This window comes from Nicotiana sylvestris, chromosome 5, assembly GCF_000393655.2.
Source record: "Nicotiana sylvestris chromosome 5, ASM39365v2, whole genome shotgun sequence".
In the NCBI taxonomy this organism is placed as follows: Eukaryota; Viridiplantae; Streptophyta; class Magnoliopsida; order Solanales; family Solanaceae; genus Nicotiana; species Nicotiana sylvestris.
Window position 1 is genome coordinate 172,929,095 of NC_091061.1, and position 26,474 is coordinate 172,955,568.

At 38.4% G+C, this 26,474-nt stretch overlaps 1 protein-coding gene across 1 annotated transcript; it reads right to left on the bottom strand.

Moving 5' to 3' along the window:
• Positions 1 to 270: 270 nt before the first annotated feature.
• Positions 271 to 24,448, bottom strand: LOC104226678 (dicarboxylate transporter 2.1, chloroplastic-like). Its single transcript, XM_070147304.1, has 5 exons — positions 24,335 to 24,448; positions 5,108 to 5,170; positions 3,154 to 3,467; positions 1,483 to 1,931; positions 271 to 756 (listed from the first exon to the last, which is right to left on the bottom strand). Exons 1-5 carry the CDS (start codon positions 24,446 to 24,448, stop codon positions 641 to 643), a joined length of 1,056 nt encoding a protein of 351 aa, XP_070003405.1. The 3' UTR covers positions 271 to 640.
• Positions 24,449 to 26,474: the final 2,026 nt, after the last annotated feature.

Here is a 26,474-nt window from a genome sequence, read left to right on the forward strand (position 1 = left end):
ACTGGTACCAATAATATTAAGAAAGTATAGCCTCTTGTACCAATCAAACTGTTTTGAAATAAACAAGCACATATAATGGTCCACAATCTGACCCATGCGCGTCAGATATACGTGAGACCCAATCCAAATCATGTTTTGAAAAAAATTATTTTTGATATTTTGAGTCTACCAGAAATATTTCCGAATTTATACATGCTTACTTTCATTCCCTGGAATTAAAAGCAGTCATTATGTTATTCCTGAATTTAAACCATAAATACAATTAACCTTACAGCCATTTCAGATCTTGGCTATTACCACCTAACCATTGCCTCCTTACTTGTATATACAAGTTCTGATTTCTCTTCTATACTAACACAGAAAACACATTCCTCTCTTTCTCTTGTTCTTCAATAAGTTTCTGGGCAATTGTATTTATGCAAAATTCCGAACTTCCGGTCATGAGTACACGTGTTTGAGAGTGTCGTGTAACCTTTGGGAGCTACTGATCTCAACGATTTGCACCTAGCCTAGCTGAAATCGCTTTTAAGACAGTGACTTGACATTGACACAGTATTTAAATCTTCAAGTGTTTTCTGTTCTTCTATTGTCAATATTGCCATATTTTCTAACACAAGATTCACTTGCATATTTTTCAGTCTTAGTAAAGGCCAAGAATCTTCCACCAACCAGCTCCTACTAATCCCCATATGGCAATATTAATAAGAGCTATGGTAATCCCCATTTTGAAGACATCGCGTAGTTCCACATAACCAGCTGCCAAAGTGCAACAAATGAGATTAATTATTCAACTTCCTAAAACATAAATGAAAAGAGAGAACAGTTACCAAAATATAGATAACTGTTATCTTAGACTGCTTAGAGATAATCTTAATGAAGATAAGATATAAGGTATCCTGCGTTTATGCAGAGCTCGAGGAGGGGCCGTACCCCAAGAGGGTGTGATGTAGACAGTCTACCCTAATGCAAGCATTAGTGGCTGCTTCCACGACTCGAACCCGTGACCTATAGGTCATACAAAGATAATTTTACCGTTGCTCCAAGGCCCCCCTTAATGGAGATAGGGCATCCTGGTGTACAAGGCATCTCGTGTTTACGCAGGTCCGGGGAAGGGCCGCACCTCAAGAGAGTGTGATGTAGACAATCTACCCTAATGCAAACATCAGTGGCTGCTTCCACGGCTCGAACCCGTGATCTATAGATCACACGAAGACAACTTTACTGTTGCTCCAAGGCTCCCCTTAATGGAGATAGAGCATCTCAGTGCGTAAGGCATCCCGCGTTTACGCAGGGTCCGAGGAAGGGTCGCGCCCCAAGAGGGTGTGATGTAGACAGTCTACACTAAGTGTAAGCATTAGTGACTGTTTTCATGGCTAGAACCCGTGACTTATAAGTCACAAGGAAACAACTTTACCGTTACTCCAAGGCTCCCCTTCATAATCTTAATGGAGATAATTTATCAAATATACTTGAAGAAAATACCTCCATAATATACTGCAGCTTGACCACTGCTATAATGTGTCAATGCACCAAAAAGATTACTGAAGTATCCCAATAACAATGTAGCAAGAAGATTTGGAATTTTTGATGCCAAACACATTCCAAGTAATGCTGGGTACAAAGCTGCAACATGAGCAGTTTGACTAGCAAACAAGTAGTGAATGAAGTAATATGTTCCTAGAAGTATACAAAATGCTCCAAACCAATGTAGTGAAAGAGAGTTGAGGAAATTAGCCACAACATTTGACATCCAAGCAACAACTCCAAGAGTAGTTAATTGTGTTGCCATCCCTATTAAAACTCCAAACCAAGCTAAGGTATCCCATGCAGATTTTTCACTTAAGCAATCATCCCAAGTAAGTATTCCAAATGCCAAAAGTAGTGACAATCCTAGCATTGCTGTGATAACACTTGCTAGCCCAAGAGCCTCTCTGTATTAAATGGAAAGTTGTTTCATTATCAAACATAGGCTACAATGAGGAGGAGAAGAAAAAAAAAAGGCAGGCCGGTGTACAAAGCATCCCGCGTTCACGAGGGGCCCTGATACCTTGGAGCAACGGTAAAGTTGTCTCCGTGTGACTTATAAGTCACAGGTTCAAGCTGTAGAAGCAGCCACAAAGTTGCATGTTCCATCAGTAGGCAGCCTACCCTGATGCAAGTACCAGTGACTAATTTCACGGCTCAAACCCGTGACCTATAGGTTATACAGAGACAACTTAACTGTTGCTCCAAAGCTCCCGGCCTTCATAGGCTACAATGAAATAGAGAAATAAAGAAAAGACATGGCAACATTTTAAGACTAGTGCAGAGGTTAATCTGGTCATGAGCAGAGGGATATGAAGCACATGTATTTAAGTATATATAAACACAACAAAAGCTCTAATCTTTTGGACCAAGAAATGTTCTTTTATGCATCAGGCTACCTCGCTCATTATTGCAGTACTAGTAAATCTAAAGAAGTAAATATCATGCTGATTGTTAAGAAAATGGACCTCGAGTGTAACTCAATCCCAGAATCTAGTTCATGAGTGGTGTCGCCCGAGACCATATTAAGGAGACAACAACTCATTCTCTCAACTAATATAGGATACTCTAACATCCTTCGCTCCGTCAGCGCACACACACAGGGAGGACATCCGGAGCAACAAAAACATAATATAAGAGCCTAACATAGGGTAAAGCAAGAATAAGGATCCGTATGGCTCTAATAACATGTTAAGAAAATGAACGTTTGGGCTTAAATTAACCCCAAATAAAAGCTATATTGTTGAGGTGATATTGTCCAAAATCATACAAAGAGACAACTGGGCATTCCGCTTTTAAGATTGAGCTAGCCCCACAGTCTATTTCCTTAACTTTGAGAACCTAAGACTAGAAAATTTCTTCTTGAGTGTGAAAAATAGTGATTGCACCATCTAATATAGAGATAGCACATTCACCAGTATATATAACTTGATTTTGTATTACCTTCATGCTACATTCTATGTTGCACGGACGTTCCAAAATGATGCTGCACCCTTGTCGGATCTTATTTTTAGAGAATCCGACACACATCCGGCAACATTTTCGGAGAGTCCGAGCAACATACGACTAAACTACATTAGGGACCCATCCGTATTTGAACACATAAAAACATAAGTATTTGAACATTACCCAGAAATCCATAATGCAACAGTTACAAGCATGACTATCATCATAACCCACTGATCACTTTTGATGGGACCCATCTGCTCCAGTTTCCTTCTAGCCATTAATGGAGCATCTGGTGTGTTCTTCATTTCTAGAGGGAAAATCTTGTATAGAATAGCTGGACTTGCTAGAAGAGATATAATTGCTGGTATGCTTGAAACCTTGAACCAAGTTAGCCATTTACTTGATGTTTTCACTCCTAACCCCTCAGCCAATTTTAAACACAGTAAGTTATTTGCAGCAGCTGTTAGGAATAAGGCACTTGAGCTATTAGAAGCCTGTAAGTGCATCACAACATAAATAGCATTAGTGATAGGTGTAGGGAAATGACACCGGAAAAAACAATCATAATACTGCAATAATATTATTTGTGAGCGAAAATACACAAATTAACTTGAGCAGTGCTAGGCACTATCTTAAGAAACTATTTTAGCAATGTGAAATGTTTCCCTAGGATTAAACAAGCATACCTCTATTTATTTAGAGGATACCGGAATCAACAAAATTAAATAACACCGACAAGTTTGGAATTAGGAAATACACACAGGTTATAAAAGAAATTGGAACACACAAAAGGCTAGACGTAATTAAAAATGAGAAGGCTTGTAGTGATAATTACTAATCATTAGCAATCATGAGAGAACAAAATATTTATTGGTATGTCTTCGGATAATATAGGAAGTGAGTATTTATAATTATAAGATTTGTATAAGAAACTGACAAGTGTTCATCTACTTGTCAAAAACTTTCCACGCACAAGACATTTGGCAGGGGCTCTATACACTTGGCCATAGCTTCAAAGAGATCAAGCCACATAACTATTTATGTAGCCACTTGCATGCCCACAAAAATATTGAAATACTACCACAATAGGAATTATCAGAAATGGAATTCAAATATACAAGACACAATACTAAACATCTGAATATTAAAACTGGGGCCCGGTGCATTAAGCTCTTGCTATGCGGGGATCCGGTAAAAAGCCGGACCATAAGGGTTTATTGTACGCAACTCGTTACCCTACATTTCTGCAAGAGGTGGTTTCCACGGCTTAAACTCGTGACCTCCATATGACAGCAACTTTACTAGTTATGCCAAGGCTCCCCTTCCATCTGAATATTAAAATTAATTAACTAAATCTAAAAGAAGTATAGTGGGCAGTTGGTTTTTTTTTTTTTTTGAGTCATATACCAAATTAATATTATGCTTAAAACAATTTATTTTAGTATTTAAACTTTGTGTTGATCTTCTTATTTTCAAAAACTTATTTAATTTTTATAATATCAGATCATGTAAAGAATAATTATATATAATCATTTGTAAGAGCTAAAGATCTATCGGAAACAGTTTTTTTACTTGCCCAAGAAGGAGTAAGATCTGCACACAAATAACCCTCCCCATATCCACTTATGAAATATACTGGGAATATTACTATTGTTATTACATATAATCATTCATAAAAAGTGTTATTAGTAACATGACTTTTTTTTATGAAGAAGTTACATATTGTTATAGCAAGTTACTATTTTAGGTTACCATATCAAATGTCTTATGAAAAGTTGTTTATTGTTATATGTGAATTTGACCTTACAATATAAGAAACATAATGGTGACTCGTTCGAGCCTTGGAAACAGTCTCTTGCAGAAATATAGGGTAAGGCTGCGTACAATAGACCCTCGTGGTTCGGACCTTCCCTGGACCCTGCGCGTAGAGGGAATTTAGTGCACCGGGCTGCCCTAATATAAGAACCTTATACACTGACAATGCAAATAAGACTGGTCATCTACTATAACAAGTTATAGTCAACAAATAGTGTAAAAATATACGTTGTCAGTATATATAAGTTAAAATCATAAAACATACTAGTACTATACTACTATTTAGTAAATAAAAGTAAAGAATAAAATTAATGCTAACCTGCAATTGAGCTTGAATAAGATAAGCACCAAGTTTCCTAGCAGAATCATCGGAAGAGTAAGCCTATTGCTAATGATATTGCTAGTGGTATTAGTTTTGCACCTTTCCATTTTGAGAGAGAGAGGCGGCGGTTGGTGGCGTCGGTAGTGGTGGCGGTAGGGGAAGTGGTGATCGGGAGGGGAGAATTACTTAGAGTTGACATTAACTATCAGTGGCAGAATCAGAATTCAAAACTTTAAGGTAATGGATATGAAGTGTCACTGCCACAAGAAATGACACCTTACGTGTGAGTTAAAGAATACTCACGTTAAATATATAATTCGAGATGAAAATAGTGAATGCATTTGCTCCAATTACGATAATGTGATCTACATTTGACATCAAAATTAGAAGAAAAGCGAAGAATTTAGCATGTATAAAAGAAAAAAGTTCACTTGATCATGCATTAAAACAGACGTGACACGAAGTTTTTACGTTAATTGAATTTGATAACGTCATGCAAATAACTGACACTCGTTGAGTGAAGTCGAACGTCTTCTGTTATTTGAAACCCTTAATACTGACTAATTCACTTCAAACTTGTGGTCATGTACTTATGTACTATAGCGTTATGGCTATTTTTACGGGTAGAGTGGCAAGTGGGGGAGGAAGAAAATTTGAGAAATAATTGGAAACGGAGGGAAAAAAAGGAGGGAAATGGGAGGTGGAGATAAAACCCTTTTGAATTGGATTTAGTTGATTTTTTTTTTTCACTAATTGGATTTTGGTTAATTCAAAAGGACAATAGAAGGCTGACATATGGACATATTATTCTCTACCTATTTAACAACTTGTTTGGATGGTTGTTACCTATCGTATTGTATCATATTGTTACCTTAAATACAATATTTGTTTTAATTGTTATTTAAATTTTATTGTATCTGTCGTTACGTAGCGATGAAAAGTGTCACTTTATGAAATGACGGATTTGGTGTGGTGGCGTCGTCACCTTGCTTTTTTCTCTCATCTTCCCTTCCTTAATATTAAATAATCATATTTTATACTTTATCCTACTCTTTTATATATCCTTTTTTTTAGCAATATTCCTTAGTATTAAATAATCATCTTGTTTTCTTGGTGCGTGACATCATGAAATGACAGCAAACGATACAATCTACCAAATAATGTATTCATCAAACAATACAATATAATAAAACAATACAGTCACCCGACGATGTGCGATATCTATGTCTAATTAAGAAGAGCTTAATTTAATTTCAATGTTATTTATCCATATAAGATAGGAGTACAATTCTCTGTTAAAGAGTGCTTTACGCTCTTAGTAGATCTCTCAGATCTGAATCTAGATTAGTCACATAAGTGATTTTGGATAATGAATAATTGAATTTAAGAAAAAGAATAATAAAGCTAAAAGAGAGGGAGAAAAGGAAAATATATGTACAACCTTTCGTAAGGATCCTAGTTTGGAAAGATTAACCCGATTAACCGCCTACCTAATTTCTTAAGCTAATCATAGTCGGTGGACGTATAATATATGTATAATTCATATATAATATATGTATAACTGTGTATAATTAATGTATAATTTATATACACCGATTAAAAAAGTAAACATGGAATCCGGCCGGCTATTGCGTAACAATTTCGAGATCCTTACACAAATAACTGGTGGAATTTAATGTTTACTTTTTTAGCTAGTATACATAGATTATATAATGGTTATACACTATTATACACATATTATACATATAGTATACATATGTTATACATCTGCCAGCTATTTTAAGTTTAAGCACTTGGATAGACGACTATTTAAGTTAATTCTTACTCCCCTAACACACGTACCTTTTCAAATTGCAGTCATTAATGTTATCTCTATCCTTTTTTCTATTTTTTTTTCCTGCAATTGATAATGATTCCAAATTTTCTTTCCAAAGAGGGAATGACTTTCGTGTCATTTTCAATTAAGGATTTGGTCAAGAGTATTTTCACTTGGATAACGACACTACTGCTACTTTTTGTCTATAGTCTTATGCTAATTATTATTATTAGCAGCTAATAATAATAACAAGAATAGCAAATACAACATCAGGATTATAACTTCTAAGTCCAAGGGCAGATCCTTATTTTGTGCTGCACCAATTGACACACTAGTGTTTAGTACTATTATATAATCCAACTTTTTCTTGTTAAATTATTATTCATTTCGTCCACTTCTTTCAACAAAATCCAAAGATATTCACGAGTTCAAAATTCACTCATCTAATTTTGTTACGATATATTAAATACCTCTGAATGAATTCTGATCTTGTTAAGACCAACTATGATCAAGATCGAAATATCAACTCAACTAGACATGCTAATGTGTGTGTTTGTTTAATGTTATTTTTACAAAGTGGTTTAAGTTCTATAAACTCTAATAAGGCTCAACGAAAAAATATTTTCAGGCTTGATTAAATTAGGTGTGCTTGATCGATATAACAAGCGTTTTGATAAACGTGAAAGAAGTAGTAGTATAAAGATTTGATGTTTTAACTTTAATACCATACAAGAGGGTGATTTGTGTGGTGTCCAATTTTCCCTTAAATTGATTATGGAAGGACTTGATTCGTCTAAGTGTTCCTTAACCTACTATTGCTAAAATAGTAAATGCAGAAAGTAAAGAACACAAGTATTTACGTGAAAAACACCTGACTCAAAAGGTGAAAAAAACACGACCTACTTCTCAGTAAGATTTTCCCAAACTCTCCACTAAATCACGGAGCCAAAAACTGCATTTACAAAATACTTTTGTAAACCTAGGATTGACTCTAATCCCGTTGTGGCAAACATCCTCTAACTATTGCGACAACTTCAAGTTAACTCTAACTTGAATACTCTAAGTACCTATTACAATTGCCTCTACACTACTAGAAATCTGGGAATTATCGACCAAAAATTTGTGACCAAAGTTGGTTGGTCAAAAAAAGCGACCAACGTTGGTCTCTAATATGGAGAAAATTATTAAATAATTTACCGACTAAGGTTGGTCACTTTTTGTTCGGTAAAGTGGTCAACATGTTGATCGGACTGGTCAGACTTGCTTGGTCAAAAAAATATTGAAATTAGCGACCAACTTTGGTCTCTAATGTCGGACCCAGTTATAACGTTTTAATAATTATATTATTATTTAAAATATTTTATAAAATATAAATAAATATTATTTAAAATTGGCTTGGATAATTAGCGACCAAAGTTGGTCTCTTTTCAGGTCAACATTGATCAAAATTAAAAATCACTTTTATATTTACTATCTAAATAATATAAATGTAATCCGTTAACACTTTTGTAATACAAGGGATGAATACACTAAATATATTCTAACATGTTATATATGTAGTTAAAGTAGTACAACGAAGCGTGTTATATATATATAGGTCGAGACGTTTTGTTTTTAATGTTCAACGATTCATCTGAGTAGGTTATTCTTTTAGGGATTGATAGACTTGCCAAGATCCTAATTAGTAAATATAATTTTTCATCAAATATATCTATGTGTAAATTGATTCATAGACTTATAACATAATCAGATGCATCATTAAATATTAAAAACAAAACGTATCGACTTATATCAATTAATCTGCTATAATTTATTCATCGACTTATAACCTAGTGATGAATGAATGTATTACAGTGAAGTGCCTATGTGTATGTCTCTCTCTCTCTCTCTCTCTCTCTCTCTCTCTCTCTCTCTCTCTCAATATATATATATATATATATATATATAAGAACATGAAGCGCTAGGAACATAGGGTCGGGTTCTTTTAGGGATTGATACACTTGTAAATTGATTCATCGACTTATAACCTACTCAGATGCATCGTTGAATATTAAAAACAAGACATCTCGACTTATATCAATTAATCTATTATAATTGATTCATCGACTTATAACCTAGTGATGAATTAATGTAATTCATTGACTCTAATATAATACAAATAATGAATACAGTAGCATATACTATAACATGTTATATATATAGTTAAAGTAGCACGAAGTGTGTGTGTTATATATATACACACACTAACATATACTATAACAAGTTATATATACGTTATAGTATTACAGTGAAGTGTCTGTGTGTGTGTGTGTGTATCTATATATATATTTTAGGGATTGATACACTTGTAAATTAATTCATTGACTTATAACCTACTCAGATGCATTGTTGAATATTAAAAACAAAACGTCTCGACTTATATCAATTAATCTGTTATAATTGATTCATCGACTTATAACCTAGTGATGAATAAATGTAATTTATTAACTCTGCTATAATACAAATAATGAATACTATTATATCAATTAATAGAATAATATTATATTGGTTTATCAATTCATTAATTATTCGTACGTAGTAATGTATAAGATTGATCATCAATTGCAATATAGTTTATGCGTGTGTATGAAATTACTCATATACTTAAATATAACTTAAAAAATTCCTTTACATGCATGCTATTATAATCTATTAAAAGTAATTACCTAGTTAATATAATTTTTTTAAAGATTATACTTATAGTTTATAATTATTTATAATAATTATAGTCAAATAAAATAAATATTTATAGCTAATAATAATTTTTTATAGCGTATAATATTTAAAAACCAAAAAAGAAAAAAATTATTTAATTTTGTTTAGAAATAGCGACCAATATTGGTCGCTATTTTGGTCAAACGGTCAAAACTTAATTATCGATCAAAAATAGCGACCAACGTTGGTCGCTTTTTCCAATAACAGACTCCCCCCCCCCCCCATTTCTCTTATTTTCTTCCCCAAAATTTCCCCAACTCTCTCTCAACACCTTCCCCTCCCCTTCTTTATTTCCCTCACACAAATCACATTCCCCTACCCTACGCCACCACTACAACCGTCGGACTTCCACCGTCCACGACACCACTGCCCCCCCCCTCTCCTTCTCTGCCTAAAAAAATCTGCCTAAAAAAAATCTAGGTTTGAATTATAACCTTGAATCTTTATTATTTCTAGTTTTTGTTTCAATTATTTCAATATTGTACTTTATTGTTTCAATTAGTGTTTTAATTCTTTGAATATTGTATTTTATTGAGGATTAGGGTTTAGGTCTTGTTTTAATTAGTTTTGTTAATTAATTTTATTAACTAATTAGTTTAATTAGTGTTGAATTTAGTTTAGTTAGATTTGAATTATACTTTGTATTGTTTTGGTAGTTTAGTTAGAATCTAGGGTTTAGGATATGAATTAGACTTTTAGTTTATGAATTGAACTTTTAGTTTATAAATTGAGTATTTTAGGATATGAATTGGACTTTTAGTTTATGAATCAAACTTTTAGGATATGAATTGGATTTTTAGTTTATGTATTGGAATTTTAGTTTATGAATTGGACTTGTAGTTTATAAATTGTAATTTTAGGATATGATTTGAACTTTTAATTTATGAATTGAACTTTTTGGATATGAATTGGACTTTTAGTTTATAAATTAAAATTTTAGGATATGAATTGAACTTTTAGGATATGAATTGGACTTTTAGTTTATGTATTGAAATTTTAGTTTATGAATTGGACTTGTAGTTTATAAGTTGTAATTTTAGGATATGATTTGAACTTTTTGGATATGAATTGAACTTTTAGTTTATAAATTGAAATTTTAGGATATGAATTGAACTTTTAGTTTATAAATTGAGTATTTTAGGATATGAATTGGACTTTTAGTTTATGAATTGAACCTTTTGGATATGAATTGAAACTTTAGTGTATGAATTGAACTTTTAGTTTATGAATTGAACTTTTAGTTTATGAATTGAACTTTTAGGATATGAAATTAATTAACTAAAAAAAGATTAGGATATGAATTAACTAAATTAATTTTTTCTTGTTTTATTTGTATAGATGGAACATCATACTTGGATGCACAATAGGAATTATCCTAATCGGCGGGGATTGGGGGAGGATTTTGTATAAGGGGTTGATGACTTTATTAGACATGCAATGTCACTTCCACCATACCGAAGTGAAGGAGTAATTAGGTGCCCTTGTGTTAGGTGCGATTGTATGAAGTTTGGAAAATCGGAGGAAGTTAAGCTTTATCTTTATAGGAAGGGTTTATAGCGAATTACTTTGTGTGGACTAATCATGGAGAGATCGATGGTAGCCATGGGATATTTCATAACATGGTTGTGGGTGAAAGTAGTAGGTCGGTGTAGAATACAAATCGTGATTCTAGAATTCATGATATGGTTGCCGATGCTTTTGGGATGCACTTAGGGGGTGAGCCCAATGAAAATGTTGAACAAACTCCTAATGATGACGCAAAATATTTTTATGAACAGTTAGAGGAAGCTAGTCATCCACTACGTAAAGGAATTCCGCACTCTGAGTTGTCTGCTGCAGTTAGATTACTAAGTATCAAATCTGATTGGAATATTTCTCAAGTAGCCATGGACTCTTTCATTGACCTTATGAATGAACTAGTTGACCCCTAATATCAAATTACCTGGTTATTTTTATGAGGCAAAAAGATTAGTTTCTAAGTTAGGACTTTCGTCAATGAGAATTGATTGTTGTGAAGATGGTTGTATGTTATATTATAAAGATGATGCAACTTTAAACAATTGTAAATTTTGCGAAAAGCCTCGTTTCAAGAGGCTTTCCAGCGGGAATATGGTCGCTATCATGGCAATGCATTATTTACCTCTTATCCCTAGGTTAAAGAGGTTATATGCGTCGATGAGTTCTGCTCCTCATATGAGATGGTACTTTGAAAATAGAAGACCACCTAGTGTTATGTGTCATCCTTCAGATGGAGAAGCTTGGAAGCACTTTGATAGGACATATCCAGATTTTGCTAGTGACCCAAGGAACATTCGGTTAAGTCTGTGTGCGGATGGCTTCACGTCTTTTTCTGTATCTGCGACAACATATTCATGTTGGCTTGTCTTTTTTACACCTTATAATCTACCACCTGGTTTGTGCATGACTAGTCCACATATATTCTTAAATTGTATTATTCCCGGTCCACGTAATCCGAAAATTTTGATTGATGTATATTTGCAACCTTTGATTGATGAGCTAAAACAATTGTGGTATGATGGTGTTGAAACATATGACATATCAACCAAGCAGAATTTCAATTTGCGTGCTAATTTAATGTGGAAAATTAATGATTTTCCTGTGTATAGAATGTTGTCTGGGTGGATGACTGCTGGGAAGCTAGCTTGTCCTTACTGCATGGAAAATAGTAAAGAGTTCACTTTAAAACATGGCCGAAAGCAATCATGGTTTGATTGTCATCGTCAATTCTTACCTCCTGATCACGAGTTTAGAAGGATGAAAAATGCATTCAAAAAGAATAAAATGGAATATGATTCTCCACCTCTGATACTTCTAGGTGAGGAAATTTGGGAGAAGGTCCAGAACTTCAGTAAAGTTACTAAAGCTCCACCTTATAGATTCCCTGGATACAGTGTTACTCATAATTGGATGAAACAGAGTATATTTTGGGAGTTGCCTTATTGGAAGGATAATCTTCTCTGTCACAACCTTGATGTCATGCATATTGAGAAGAATTATTTTGACAATTTATTCAACACAGTGATGGATGTTAAAGGTAAAACAAAGGATAACCCGAAGGCTAGAATGGACTTACAAGAATATTGCAGGTGACCTGAATTATACTTGCAGACAGAAAACAATGGTAAGATATTCAAGCCCAAAACAAGTTACACATTCACTTTGGAGGAAAGACGGCAAATTTGTGATTGGGTAACGAAATTGAAGATGCCTGAGGATTATGCGTCGAATCTTGGAAAAAAATTGTATGGAGATAGGGAAGTTGAGCCATTTGAAAAGTCATGACTGTCATGTTTTCATGGAGACCTTAGTGCCTATTGCATTTTGTGGTTTGCCTGAAAGAATCTGGAAACCCATCACAAAGATTAGTTTGTTTTTTAAATACTTGTGTTCTTCCACATTAAGGGAATAAAACCTACTCCGGATGGATCAGAACATTCGTGTAACTTCTACTAAGATGAAAAGATATTTCCATGTTGTTTTTTTGATGTGATGGAACACCTTCCAATCCAACTTGTACACGAGGCACGACTTGGAGGACCTGTTCAATGCAGATGGATGTATCCCTTTGATAGGTAATATTATAAGTTTGATGTAATTTTCTATTTTATTTGAATGTTCTTGGCTAACCTGAAATTATGTAGGACAATTGGCAAATACAAGAGGAATAGGATTGAAGGATCTATATGCGAAGCTTATCCTGCAAAGGAAATTGCTCATTTTTGTTCTTATTATTTTGAGAGTAATGTGCCGGCCATGTGCTAGGAATAGGCCTAACAGGCACACGGTCGAATGTGTGAATGATCCATTATATCCGCTTATGTCCATATTCAATCAACCAGGCTGATTGTGATGACCCGGCCAGTCGTCTCATGAGTTACCGCTCCGTTTCCCCCATTTTTGCTTCTTTATGTTTTGTTCATCCGTGTTTTGTGGTATCGGGTTGGTCGAATCGTATGCGGAATAATTTTGGTAAGATTTGAGACACTTAATCTCTTTTAAGAAAGTTTAAGTTGGAAAAGTCAATCGGATGTTGACTTCTATGTTAGAGGGCTCGGATGTGAGTTCCGGTGGTTCGGTTAGCTTCGAGAGGTGATTTGGGACTTAGGAGTGTGATCGGAGTGAGTTTTGGAGGTTCGGAGTAGATCTAGGCTTGAATTGGTGAAGTTGATATTTTGGCGATTTCCGGTTGGTAGGTGAGATTTTGATATAGGGGTCGGAATGGAATTCCGAGAGTTTCAGTAGCTCCGTTGTGTCATTTGGGATGTGTGTGCAAAATTTCAGGTCATTCGGACGTGGTCTGGTTGGGTTTTTGATCAAAAGCGGAATTCGGAGGATTTTGGAAACTTAGGCTTGAATCCGATGTGTTTTGGTTGATTTGATGTTGTTTGAGTTGTTTTGAAGGTTGGTACAAGTTTGAATAAGGTTTTGGGTTATGTTTGTGCCTTTGGTTGAGGTCCCGGGGGCCTCGGGTGAGTTTCGAGGGGTTGAACGGATCATTTTGAAGTTAAGAAAGTTGCAAATTTTGAGTTCCAGCAGTTGCAGGTATTTTGGTCTTCGCGTTCGCGAAGGGTCAGTAAGAGAGGCGTCAGGTTTTGCCTTCGCGTTTGCGAAGGGGAGTCCCGCGTTCGCGAAGGGATGGGTTAGTATGCATCGCATTCGCGAGAGGCATTGTCGCGTTCGCGTAGGTTTGAGAGGCTGAAGCATTGCGTTCGCGATGGTAGGGTTGCGTTCACGAAGGAGAGTTTTGGTCATCAGAATTTTTGTGCTTCGGGAACGCTAGGCTTTGACCGTGTTCACGAAGAAGGAATTAATGTCTGGGCAGAAGGTTTTTAAGCTCGTTTTGTCCGCGATTTTGGGGCTTATTTCCTCCATAGTTGGTCGTTTTTGGAGCTTTTTGAAGGAGATTGAAGAGGGATTCAAGGAGAAACATTTGAAGGTAAGAATTTTGGACTTAAAACTCGATTCTATTGTGGAATCTACCTAATAAATCATGGAATCTAAGCCTAAAATTGAAGAATTAGGGCTTGAGATTAAGAGACTTAAATTGAGGATTTGAGGGGCCATTTGGACTCCGATTTAAGAACTTGTGATATGTATGAACTTGTAAGGAGATAAGGAACCTATTGGTGTAAAAATTATTGAATTCCGAGACGTGGTCCCGGGGGTAGGGTTTTGGTAATTTCGAGATTTTTGTCCTTTAATGATAGTTTTCGCTTGGGCTTCGTTCCCTTAGCATATTTTGACGTCCTCGTTCTGATTTTGGATAGATTCGACTTGAGTGGAGGCCTATTCGAGGGGCAAGGCGTCACGAGTTAGAGATTTAGCCGGTTCGAGGTGAGTAATAATTGTAAATGATGTTCTGAGGGTTTGAAACCCCGGATTGCACATCGTAGTGTTATATTGAGGTGAGCCACACACTTGATGACGAGCGTGAGGTCGTGCACTATTGTGGATTTTGACTTGGTCCGTCCCCACTGATGATTTTAACGCGTATTTGACTGAAATCTACTTGTTTTCATCATTATTTGGGTTGAATGCCATATTTGAGCCTTGTGCCAATTATTTGAACCCTTCGGGGATTTTTACTGGTATTTACTCATTGTTTTGACTTTATACTTGAACTCAGTCATGTTATATTTCACTGTTTTCGTACTCAGCCATGTTTACTCTATTTTAAACACTTACATGATCTTTTAAAAAATATTTTCAGGCTGAGAAACATGTTTTACTACTGCCCGAGTGGCTTGTGAGGATTTTTTGACTGAGTAAGGCCGATGGCCTATGTTGTGAGGAAACATTGATATTGATTTGAGGCCGAGGGCCTGAGATATGTACGCCACGAGGTGACTTGATTGATATGAGGCCGAAGGCCTAATTTTGATGCCAAGAGATGGCTTGTTATTGCGCTTGGGCCGTAAGGAGCCCCTCTAGGAGTTTGCACACCCCCAGTGAGCGCGGGTACGCATTGTGATGTGAGATTGAGCCCGAAGGGCTGGTATTGTTCTATGTGATGGCCCAAGGGGCTGGTACTATCCTAAGATGTTGCCCGAGGGGCGGATTTGTTGATACTGTGCCCGTGGGGTGAACTTCTATTTGTTTACTTTACCTTAACCGCCTGTCAATTACCTGTTTACTTGTTGAAAAAGGATTGTTACTTAACTTTTCACTGGTTTACTGCTTTTAAATGGTTTGATTGCTTCATTATAGAATGCCTTGTGCCTTGCGTGTTTTCTTACTTTCAGTCGTTACTTACATTTGTTACTCACTGAGTTAGAGTACTCATTTTACTCCCTGCACCCTATATGCAGATTCAGGCGTAGCTGGTTCCGCTCCCGAGTGCTGATCCCTCCAGTTTTAGGCGGACATTCGGAGTTCACGAGGTAGTTGTTGGCGTCCGCAGCCCCGTGTCTCTACTCCTTTATCACTTCTATCTCTTTTCGGACAGTTGTACTAGTTTATTGACTTAGCGGATTTGTATTATGACTTATGGATGCTCATGACTAGTGACACCCCGGTTAGGGCTGTGTATGGGTGTTCTTCCACGTATTTATGTTATCACTGTTATTTCGGATTCATTTTGTTATGTTTAGACCGTCTCTTAAATGCTTAACTGTTAATAATTGAAAAACGGGAAATGTCGGCTGGCCTTGTCTTCACGAGAGGCACCATCACGACCGGGTCCGGGTTAGGGTCATGACACCGATGTTCTAAGGATGTTAGAAAGAGAAGTTTGAGTGATATGGAGTACAAGTCAGCTACACTTCATGTGTTGCTAAATTGTCCCGAAGTTGTACCATTTCTCAAGTAAGTATTGATTTAGTAGTTATCAAAATATAAAATTTACTGTGATTACATCTCAATGCAACTACTAAAAATATTTGATGTGTCACAGTCACTTCGTGGGTCAATTTGGCCATGATGTTGTATATACGAGATTTGATACGTGGTTCAAATAATTTGTAAGTTTATCCTTATAATGTTCTAACACTATGTAGGTAAACAATGTTTGAAAGTTATGCTAACTTATGAATTTTTTAACAATATGTAGGTAAATGATCCAAAGAATGGTGTAAATAAATTTTTGAAAGATATATCTTGGGGACCTGGGTTTCAGGTCACAACAATGTCTAAGTACGTTGTGAATGGTTATAAGTTTCATACAAAGGATTGCTCTAAAAATAAAAATAGCAACAACACTGGAGTGTGGGTTCAAGGTGGTGATGACAACCAAGTTGGAGATATTGGTTATTATGGTGTGCTCAAAGAAATAATAGAACTAGAATATACAGGTTGGTCATTTAAGAAATTGATACTCTTTAGATGCAAGTGGTTTGACCCAAATCCAACAAGAGGTACAAGAGTACACAATCAAAACAACATAATTGAGGTTAATCATACAAAGGAGTATAATCGCTATGATCCTTTAATAATTGCACATAATGTTAGGCAAGTGTATTATGCTCCTTATCCATTGCAGCGGAATATGTCACGAAACATTTCCATTATAGGTCATGATGACGCCCAACACCATTGTCGGGCAAGCCAAACGCGGAATTATAAATAAATTCTCATTTTACTTTTATCAAAATAAGTGCAGCAATTTCTTAAGTTAAAGTTAAAACAAGTAATGACCAGTAATGTACCAAAAATAATTATACAATTCCCAAATGAATAGTCTACTAATGTGTGTGCCAAGACCTGATGTCACAAGTTGTGGGCAACTAGCAGAATATACAAAAGAATAAATCTATCCTGCTGTCCGAAATAGAATAGACAACAAAAACATAAAGAGAGACTCCATCAGGCTACTGAACAGTACAGGAGGGGAGCAGCTCACCGTGGAAGTCTCGCACTCGGCTCAAGGATGCGCACCAGACTGATAACCAGATGTAGCTGCCTAAGATCCTTTACAATTAAGTACAGAAGCATAGTACGAGTACATAAATAATATGTACCTATTAAGTATCCCGTCTAATCTGGAAGAAGTAGAGACGAGAGGTCGACTTGATACTTACTGGGGTCAAATAATATAATAAAGTATTATGCTAAGCATAGAAGTCACAATAAATCAACAGTTTATAGCAAGAAGTAATAAGTTATGTCCTTAACAATATTACAGTTAGCCATTTACATTTAAAACACTTAACAGAGCAAGTCATGAATAAGATTTCACATAGATATCATGCACACATTATGCCGAGGTCGACGGCCCGATCCAACAGAAAATAAATTGTGCACTACCAGAGGGTCGAATGACGCGAACCATAGATGCATCTATTTCTACCGAGATGATCGGCCCAATCCACAAATATCAATTATCATCAGGAAAACACATGAAGGCGCATTTATATTCAAATAAATCCATACAAGTGTATACGTTCACTTATGTTCCTTTCCAATTCTCTAGCATATCCTAAGTGATCACATTAGCAAGAAGATATATAGATATTTGCAAATATGGCATGATACGGGTCTGAAACTGCCCAGAGAATTAACATAATAGTAGCTACGCACGGACTCTCGTCACCTCGTGCATTCGTATCCCCCACATTTAGTAGCAAATTATTCAATTATTACACATATGGGGACAATTTCCTTTTACAAGTTTAGAAAGGAGACTTACCTCGCTCTAAAGTGTACTTCCAATACCAAGAACGAGCTCAAACCCTCAATTTGGAGCCGAACGATCCAAAACTAGTTAAATGAGGTAGGAACTAGTTAATACAAGCTCACAAGATCGCATTCTAACTATTTAAGCAATTTCCCAACCTTAAACACAAGTTTCCTAAAAATCCGACCCCGGGCTTCAGCCTCCAACCTTCAGTGGTGCAGAGAGCGACGACGCCCATGGTTTCTTAGATAAGTGCTAGAGGATGCTTCGTACAACAGTTATTCTAGAGACCAGCGGGGTCGCTTAAGTTTTCTAGAGCTGCCTTTACTTGGTGGGAGGCTTTTGAGAGGCATAGGCCTGTTAGTGCAGCACCCCTTACCTGGCAGCAGTTCTCCGTTCTCTTTCTGGAGAAGTATGTGCCTCAGTCCCACAGAGAGGAGCTACGTAGGGAGTTTGAGTGGTTGCATCAGGGAGAGATGACTGTGATGCAGTACGAGATGAGGTTCTCCAAGTTAGCTCGTCATGCTATTTGGATGGTTCCGGCAGATAGAGAGAGGATTAGGAGGTTTGTTGATGGCCTCACTTTTCAGTTTCATATTATCATGACCAGGGAGAGGGTGATTGGTGCTACGTTCGAGGAGGTTGTGGATATTGCCCATGAGATTGAGTATGTTCGTTGCCAGGAGAGCGAGGAGAGGGAGACCAAGAGGTCTCGAGGATCTGGTAGATACAGTGGTACTCCTTCGAGGGGTAAGTTTTAGCACGGCAGAGGCCGTCCATTCAGGCATGCTCAGCCAGCTCGCCCAGGTTATAGTGGGGCATTATCGGGTCATGGTTCTCATAGTTCTCATTAGGGCCAGTCATCACTTAGTGCCCTTCCAGCTTAGAGTTCGTCCTGTGCTCTATCAGTCCAGGGCTCTTCTATGCCGAGTGCATCTGCTAGTCACTTCGGTGCGAGGGGTTCCCTTCTCCAGCACCTGAGAGTTGTTATGAGTGTGGTAAGATGGGTCATATGTGGAGGTAGTTCTCTCGTCATCTTGTGAGCTCATCTCAACAGAGGGGTCAGTCATCGGCTTTAGCGCCAGTTACTTCACCACCACCCGCCCAGCCAGCTAGGGGTGGAGGTCAGTTAGCTATCGGTCGCCCCAGAGGGGGAGGTCGATCAAGTGGCAGTCAGGCCCATTTCTATGTACTTCTAGGCAGACCCGATGCTATTGCTTCAGATGCTGTTACTACAGGTATTGTTTCAGTCTGCCACAAAGATGCTTCTGTATTATTTGATCCTGGTTCCACCTTTCCTTATGTGTTATCATACTTTTCTCGTTATTTGGGTACACCCCGTGAGAATCTTGCTTTACCTGTTCATGTATCTACCCTGGTGGGCGATACTATTATTGTAGACCGTGTGTACGGTCATATGTGGTGACTATTGGGGGTCTGGAGACCCGTATAGATCTTTTATTATTGTGTATGGTGGATTTCGATGTCATTTTGGGCATGGATTGGCTATCTCCGTGTCATGCTATTTTGGACTGTCATGCTAAGACAGTCACATTGGCTATACCGGGTGTGCCATGGATTGATTGGCGAGGTGTGACTGATTATGTTCCTAGCAGAGTGATCTCATTCTTGAAAGCCCAACATATGGTTGGGAAGGAGTGTCTTTCGTATCTAGCATTTGTGAGGGATGTCGGAGCTGAGACTCCCAGTATTGATTCCGTTCCAGTTGTGAGGGATTTTCCCGATGTGTTTCCTGTAGACCTGCCGGGCATACCACCAGACAAGGATATTGATTTTGGTATTGACCTAGTGCCGAGCACTCAGCCCATTTCTATTCCGCCGTATCATATGGCACCAATAGAGTTGAAGGAATTAAAAGAACAGCTTCAGGAACTCCTTGATAAAGGGTTCATTTGGCCTAGTATGTCACCTTGGGGTGCGCGGATCCTATTTGTGAAAAAGAAGGATGGCACTATAAGGATGTGTACTAATTATAGGCAGTTGAACAAGATAACAATTAAGAACAAGTATCCTTTGGCTCGCATTGATGATTTATTCGACCAGCTTCAGGGAGTGAGAGTGTTCTCCAAGATTGATCTCCGTTCAGGTTATCACCAGTTGAAGATCAGGGACTCGGATATCCTTAAGACAGCTTTCAGGACCCGATATGGTCATTATGAATTCTTGGTGATGTCTTTTGGGCTGACCAATGCCCCAGTAGCATTCATGCATTTGATGAACAGTGTGTTCCGGCCTTATCTTGACTCGTTTGTCATAGTCTTCATTGATGATATTCTGGTATATTAGCGTAGTTAGAAGGAGCACGCAGAGCATTTGAGAGTTGTGTTGCAGAGATTGAGGGAGGAGAAGCTTTATGCAAAATTCTCCAAGTGTGAGTTTTGGCTCAGTTCAGTGGCTTTCTTAGGGCACGTGGTGTCCAACAAGGGTATTCAGGTTGATCCGAAGAAGATAGAGGCGGTTCAGAGTTGGCCCAGACCGTCCTCAGGCACAGAGATTCGTAGCTTTCTTGGTTTGATGGGTTATTATTGCCAGTTTGTTCAGGGATTCTCATCTATCGCATCGCCCTTGACCAAGTTGACTCAGAAGGGTACTTCATTTGTATGGTCGGACGAGTGTGAGGAGAGCTTTTAGAAGCTCAAGACAGTTTGATCACAACTCCAGTGTTGGTCTTGCCATCAGCTTCAGGTTCATATACCGTGTATTGTGATTCTTCGAGAGTTAGAATTGGTTGTATGTTGATGCAGGAGGATAGAGTTATTGCTTATGCTTCTCGTCAGTTGAAGCCCCATGAGAAGAACTACCCCATTCATCATTTGGAGTTGGCTTCCATAATTCACGCATTGAAGATTTGGAGGCATTACTTGTATGGCGTATCTTGTGAGGTGTTCACTGATCATCATAGTCTTCAACATTTGTTCAAGCAAAAGGATTTTAATTTGAGACAGCAGAGATGGTTGGAGTTGCTTAAGGATTATGATATCACTATATTGTACCATCCGGGAAAGGCCAATGTGGTGGCCGATGCTTTGAGCTGAAAGGTAGTGAGTATGGGGAGTTTGGCATATATTCCAGTTAGGGAAAGACCCCTTGGGGTTGATGTTCAGGCCTTGGCCAATCGGTTCGTGTAATTAGATGCTTCAGAGCCCAGTCAGGTATTGGCTTGTGTGGTTTCTCTGTCTTCCTTATATGATCACATCAGAGAGCGCCAGTATGATGATCCGCACTTGCTCGTCCTTAAGGATAGAGTTCAGCATGACGATGCTAGAGATGTGACCATTGGAGATGATAGGGTGTTGAGGATGCAGGGCCGGATTTGCGTACCTAGTACGTATCCCGTCAAATCTCGAAGAAGTAGAGACGAGAAGTCGACTTGATACTTACTAGGGTCAAATAATATAATAAAATATTATGCTAAGCATGGAAGTCACAATAAATCAACAGTTTATAGCAAGAAGTAATAAGTCATGTCCTTAAAAATATTACAGCTAGCCATTTACATTTCAAACACTTAACAAAGCAAGTCATGAATAAGATTTCACATAGATATCATGCGCACATTATGCCGAGGTCGAAGGCCCGATCCAACAGAAAATAAATTGTGCACTGCCAGAGGGTCGAATGGCGCGAACCATAGATGCATCTATTTCTACCGAGGCGATCGGCCCGATCCACAAATATCAATTATCATCAGGGAAACACATGAAGGCGCATTTATATTCAAATAAATTCATACAAGTTTATACGTTCACTTATGTTCCTTTCCAATTCTCTAGCATATCCTAAGTGATCACATTAGCAAGAAGATATATAGATATTCGCAAATATGGCATGATACGGGTCCTAAACTACCCAGACAATTAACATAATAGTAGCTATGCACGGAATCTCGTCACCTAGTGCATTCGTAGCCCCAGCATTTAGTAGCAAATTATTTAATTATTACACATATGGGGACAATTCTCTCTTACAAGGTTAGAAAGGAGACTTACCTCGCTCCAAAGTGTACTTCCAATACCAAGAACGAGCTCAAACCCTCAATTTGGAGCCGAACGATCCAAAACTAGTTAAATGAGGTAAGAACTAGTCAATACAAGCTCACAAGATCGCATTCTAACTATTGAAGCAATTTACCAACCTAAACACAAGTTTCCTAAAATCCAACCCCGGGCCCACGTGCCCGGATTCCGAAAATATTTTCAAAGAAAGTTGTTCTTTATACCCTAAGCATTAATAATATATGATTTCTACTTCATTTCATAACCAATTTATGGTAAAATCTAAGTTTTATCAAAATCCCATGTTTTGCTCTAATCCCTTGATTTTTCCTAATCTTTAAGTGTTAGTCTACCCAAAACTCAAGTATTAAACTTAGAAATAAGGGGGATGAGCTTACCTCAAGATGCTATGCGGAAATCTCCTCTCAAGAGCTCCAAAATCGCCCAATACACGAGTGAAAATGGGCAAAAATGGTTGGAGCCCGTGTTAAATAAAGCTCACTGCTTCAGTGATTTCCGCATCTGCAGTTCTGGGCCGCATCTGCGGAAAGGGGCCCACTTCTGCGGAATCTCAATTGGTCCGCTGGGCCGCATCTGCGAGATACAAGCTAAATTTTCGGGTCCGTTTCTGTGGAAAGACAGCCGCTTCTGCGGCTTTGGGCCTGGCCTGGCTTGGCCGCATCTGCGATAGGTGGACCACTTCTGCGGTCTCGCACCTGCGGCTGACCAATCCCAGGTGCGGTTATGATAGCAACCTGAAGCTTCAACTCTTCCCAAATTTTCCAACTTCATTCGAGCCTCGTCCGATTGATGCTCGGGGCTCCCAAGCCCCGCCCGAACATACCGACAAGTCTGAAATCATGAGACGAACTCGCTCGAAACCTCGGAATGCCCGAAACAACATTAAATCCAAGAATCACCCCCTAAAACCAAGTGATTCAAACTTATGAACTTCAAGTTCTTAAATTCATTTCTAACGTGCCAAAACGTACTTATACTACTCGGATTGACATTAAATTTTGCGGGCAAGTATTAAATATTATATTGGACCTGTACAGGGATCCGGAATCAACATACGAGCCCGATACCAATGTGATCAATCATTATTTAGTCTCTTTAAATCCATAGAATTTCAGTTTAACAATTTCTAATAAAAATTCATTACTCGGGCTAGGGACCTCGGAATTCGATTTCGGGCATATGCCCAGGTCCCATATTTTCCTATGGACCCTCCGAAATCGTCAAAAACAAATCTGGATCCGTTTGCTAAAAATGTTGACCAAAGTCAAACTTTATCTTTTAAGAAAATCCTAAGGAATCAAATGAGCCTATTTCAATCCAAACTCTTCTAAATCCCGAACCAACCATCCCCACAGGTCGTAAATTAGTTTAAGCAAGCGCGAGAAGTTTTATTTAAAGGAATGGGGTTCTAGAAAGAAAAATGACCAGTAGGATCGTTACATTCTCCACCTCTTAAACAAACGTTCGTCCTCGAACGGACATAGAAAAGTACCTGAGGTGCTGAATAAATGTGGATATCTGCTCCACACGTCCTCCTCGAACTCCCAGGTCGCCTTCTCGACTAGTTGGCCCCTCCACTAGACCTTCACCGCTAAAATTCTCTTGGATCTTAACTGGCGATCCTGTCTATCAACAATGGAAACTAGTTCCTCCTCATAACCCAAACTCTCATCCAACTGAATAGTACTGAAGTCTAACACATGGGACAAGTCGGCAAGATACCTCCGAAGCATGGACACATGGAAAACTGGATGAACTCCCGATAAACTAGGGGTTAAAGCAAGCCTCTCCAACTCGCCTCAACACCTTAAAGAGGCCAATGAATCTTGGGCTCAATTTGCCCTTCTTCCCGAACCTCATAATACCTTTCATTGCCGAGACTTTCAAGAGGAACTTCTCGCCAACCATGAATGATACATCACGCGCCTTCTGATCCGCGTAGCTCTTGACTGAGTTGTGCGAAGCCTCTCCTGAATCAACTTTACCTTGTCCAAGGCATCTTGCACCAAGTATGTACCGTATAACTTAGCCTCACCATGCTCAAACCACCCGATAGGAAAACGACACCATCGACTATATAAAGCCTCGAATGGAGCCATCTTTATGCTAGACTGATAGTTGTTGTTGTAAGCAAACTCTGTCAAGGGTAAGAACTGATCTCACTGTCCTCCAAAATCAATCACACATGCTCTAAGCATGTCCTCCAAGATCTGAACTATCCGCTCCCATCTATCTGAGGGTGGATTGCTGTGCTAAGCTCCACACGGGCCCCCAACTCACTCTGAATAGCTCTCCAGAAATAGGAAGTGAACTGAGGCCTCTTTTAATATGATGGAAACAGGCACACCGTGCAACCTGACTATCTCCCGGATGTAAATCTGAGCATACCTCTTTGAAGTATAAGTAGTCGCCACTGGAATGAAGTGGCCCGACTTGGTCAACCTGTCAACAATGACCCACACTGCGTTATACTTCCGCAAAGTCCACGGCAACCCAACTACGAAATCCATAGTAATGCGCTCCCACTTCCACTCTGGTATAGGCATTTGTTGAAGTAGGCCACTCGTCCTCTGATGTTCATACTTGACCTGCTGGCAATTCAAACACCTATCCATATACTCCACTATGTCTTTCTTCATCCTCTGCCACCAATAATGCTGTCTCAAGTCACGATACATCTTCGTAGCACCCGGATGAATGGAATACCATGAACTGTGTGCCTCCTCTAGAATCCTCTCCCCCAGACCATCAACATTAGGAACACATAGGCGACCCTGGAGTCGCAGAATACCATCCTCGCCAATAGAAACCTTCTTGGCATTACCTTGCAGCACTGTCTCTCTAAGAACCGCCAAGCGTGGATCATCGAATTGTCGGTCCTTGATCTGCCCCAATAATGAAGACTGAGAAACAACACACGCAAAAACTTGGCTAGGCTCTGAAATATCCAACCTCACAAGTTTGTTAGCCAAGGACTGAATGTCCAAAGCTAGTGGCCTCTCCTCTGCTGGAATGAATGCCAAGCTACCCATACTCTCTACTTTCCTTCTTAAGGCATCTGCGACCATATTGCCTTGCACGGATGATAAAGAATGGTGATGTCATAATCCTTCAGTAACTCAAGCCACCTGCGTTGCCTCAAATTAAGATCCCTCTACTTGAACAAATGTTGTAAGCTGCGATGATCAGTATAAACCTTACATGGCACCCCATAGAGATAATGCCTTCATATCTTAAGAGCATGAACAATCGCGACCAACTCTAGATCGTGCACAGGATAATTCTTCTCATGAATCTTCAGCTGAGGTGACGCATATGCAATAACTCACCCCTCCTGCATCAATACACATACCAATCCAACACGTGAAGCGTTGCAATATACCGTATACATCCCCGAATTGGAAGGCAATACAAGAACTGGTGCCGTAGTCAAAACTGTCTTGAGCTTCTAAAAACTCTCCTCACACTCATCGGACTAACGGAAAGGAGCACCCTTCTAGGTCAATCTAGTAAGAGGTGCTGCAATAGATGAAAAGCCCTACACAAATCGTTTGTAATAACCTGCTAACCCAGGAAACTCCTAATCTCGGTCACTGAAGTAGGACGTGGCCAACTTTGAATTGCCTTAATCTTCTTGGGATCCACCTTAATACCCCCTCCTGACACAACATGCCCCAAGAATGCCACTGACTCTAGCCAAAAATCACACTTGGAGAACTTAGCATATAGCTTCTGCTCTTGCAAGGTCTGAAGCACTACTCTCAAATGCTGCTCATGCTCCCCCAGGCTACATGAGTATATCAAGATGTTGTCAATGAAGACGATGACAAATGAATCAATATAAGGTCTGAACACTATGTTCATCAAGTCCATAAATGCTGCTGGGGCATTAGTCAAGCCAAAGGACATCAACAAAAACTCATAATGGCCATATCTAGTCCGGAATGCAGTCCTCGGAACATCCGAGTCCCGAATCTTCAGCTGATGATACCCTGACCTCAAGTCGATCTTGGAGAACATCCTAGAATCCTGCAACTAGTCAAACAAATCATCGATACGAGGCAACAGATACTTGTTCTTGATGGTGACTTTGTTCAACTAGTGGTAATCAATGCACATCCGCAT

Coding starts and splice junctions, on each gene's coding strand:
- LOC104226678 (XM_070147304.1), bottom strand. CDS start 24,448: ATGGCTCCATTCGAGGCTTTATATAGTCGATGGTGTCGTTTTCCTATC. Junction 1,932..3,153: donor GTTGCATTATGGATTTCTGG/GTAATGTTCAAA, acceptor CATTTAATACAG/AGAGGCTCTTGGGCTAGCAA. Junction 757..1,482: donor AGCTGCAGTATATTATGGAG/GTATTTTCTTCA, acceptor GCACTTTGGCAG/CTGGTTATGTGGAACTACGC.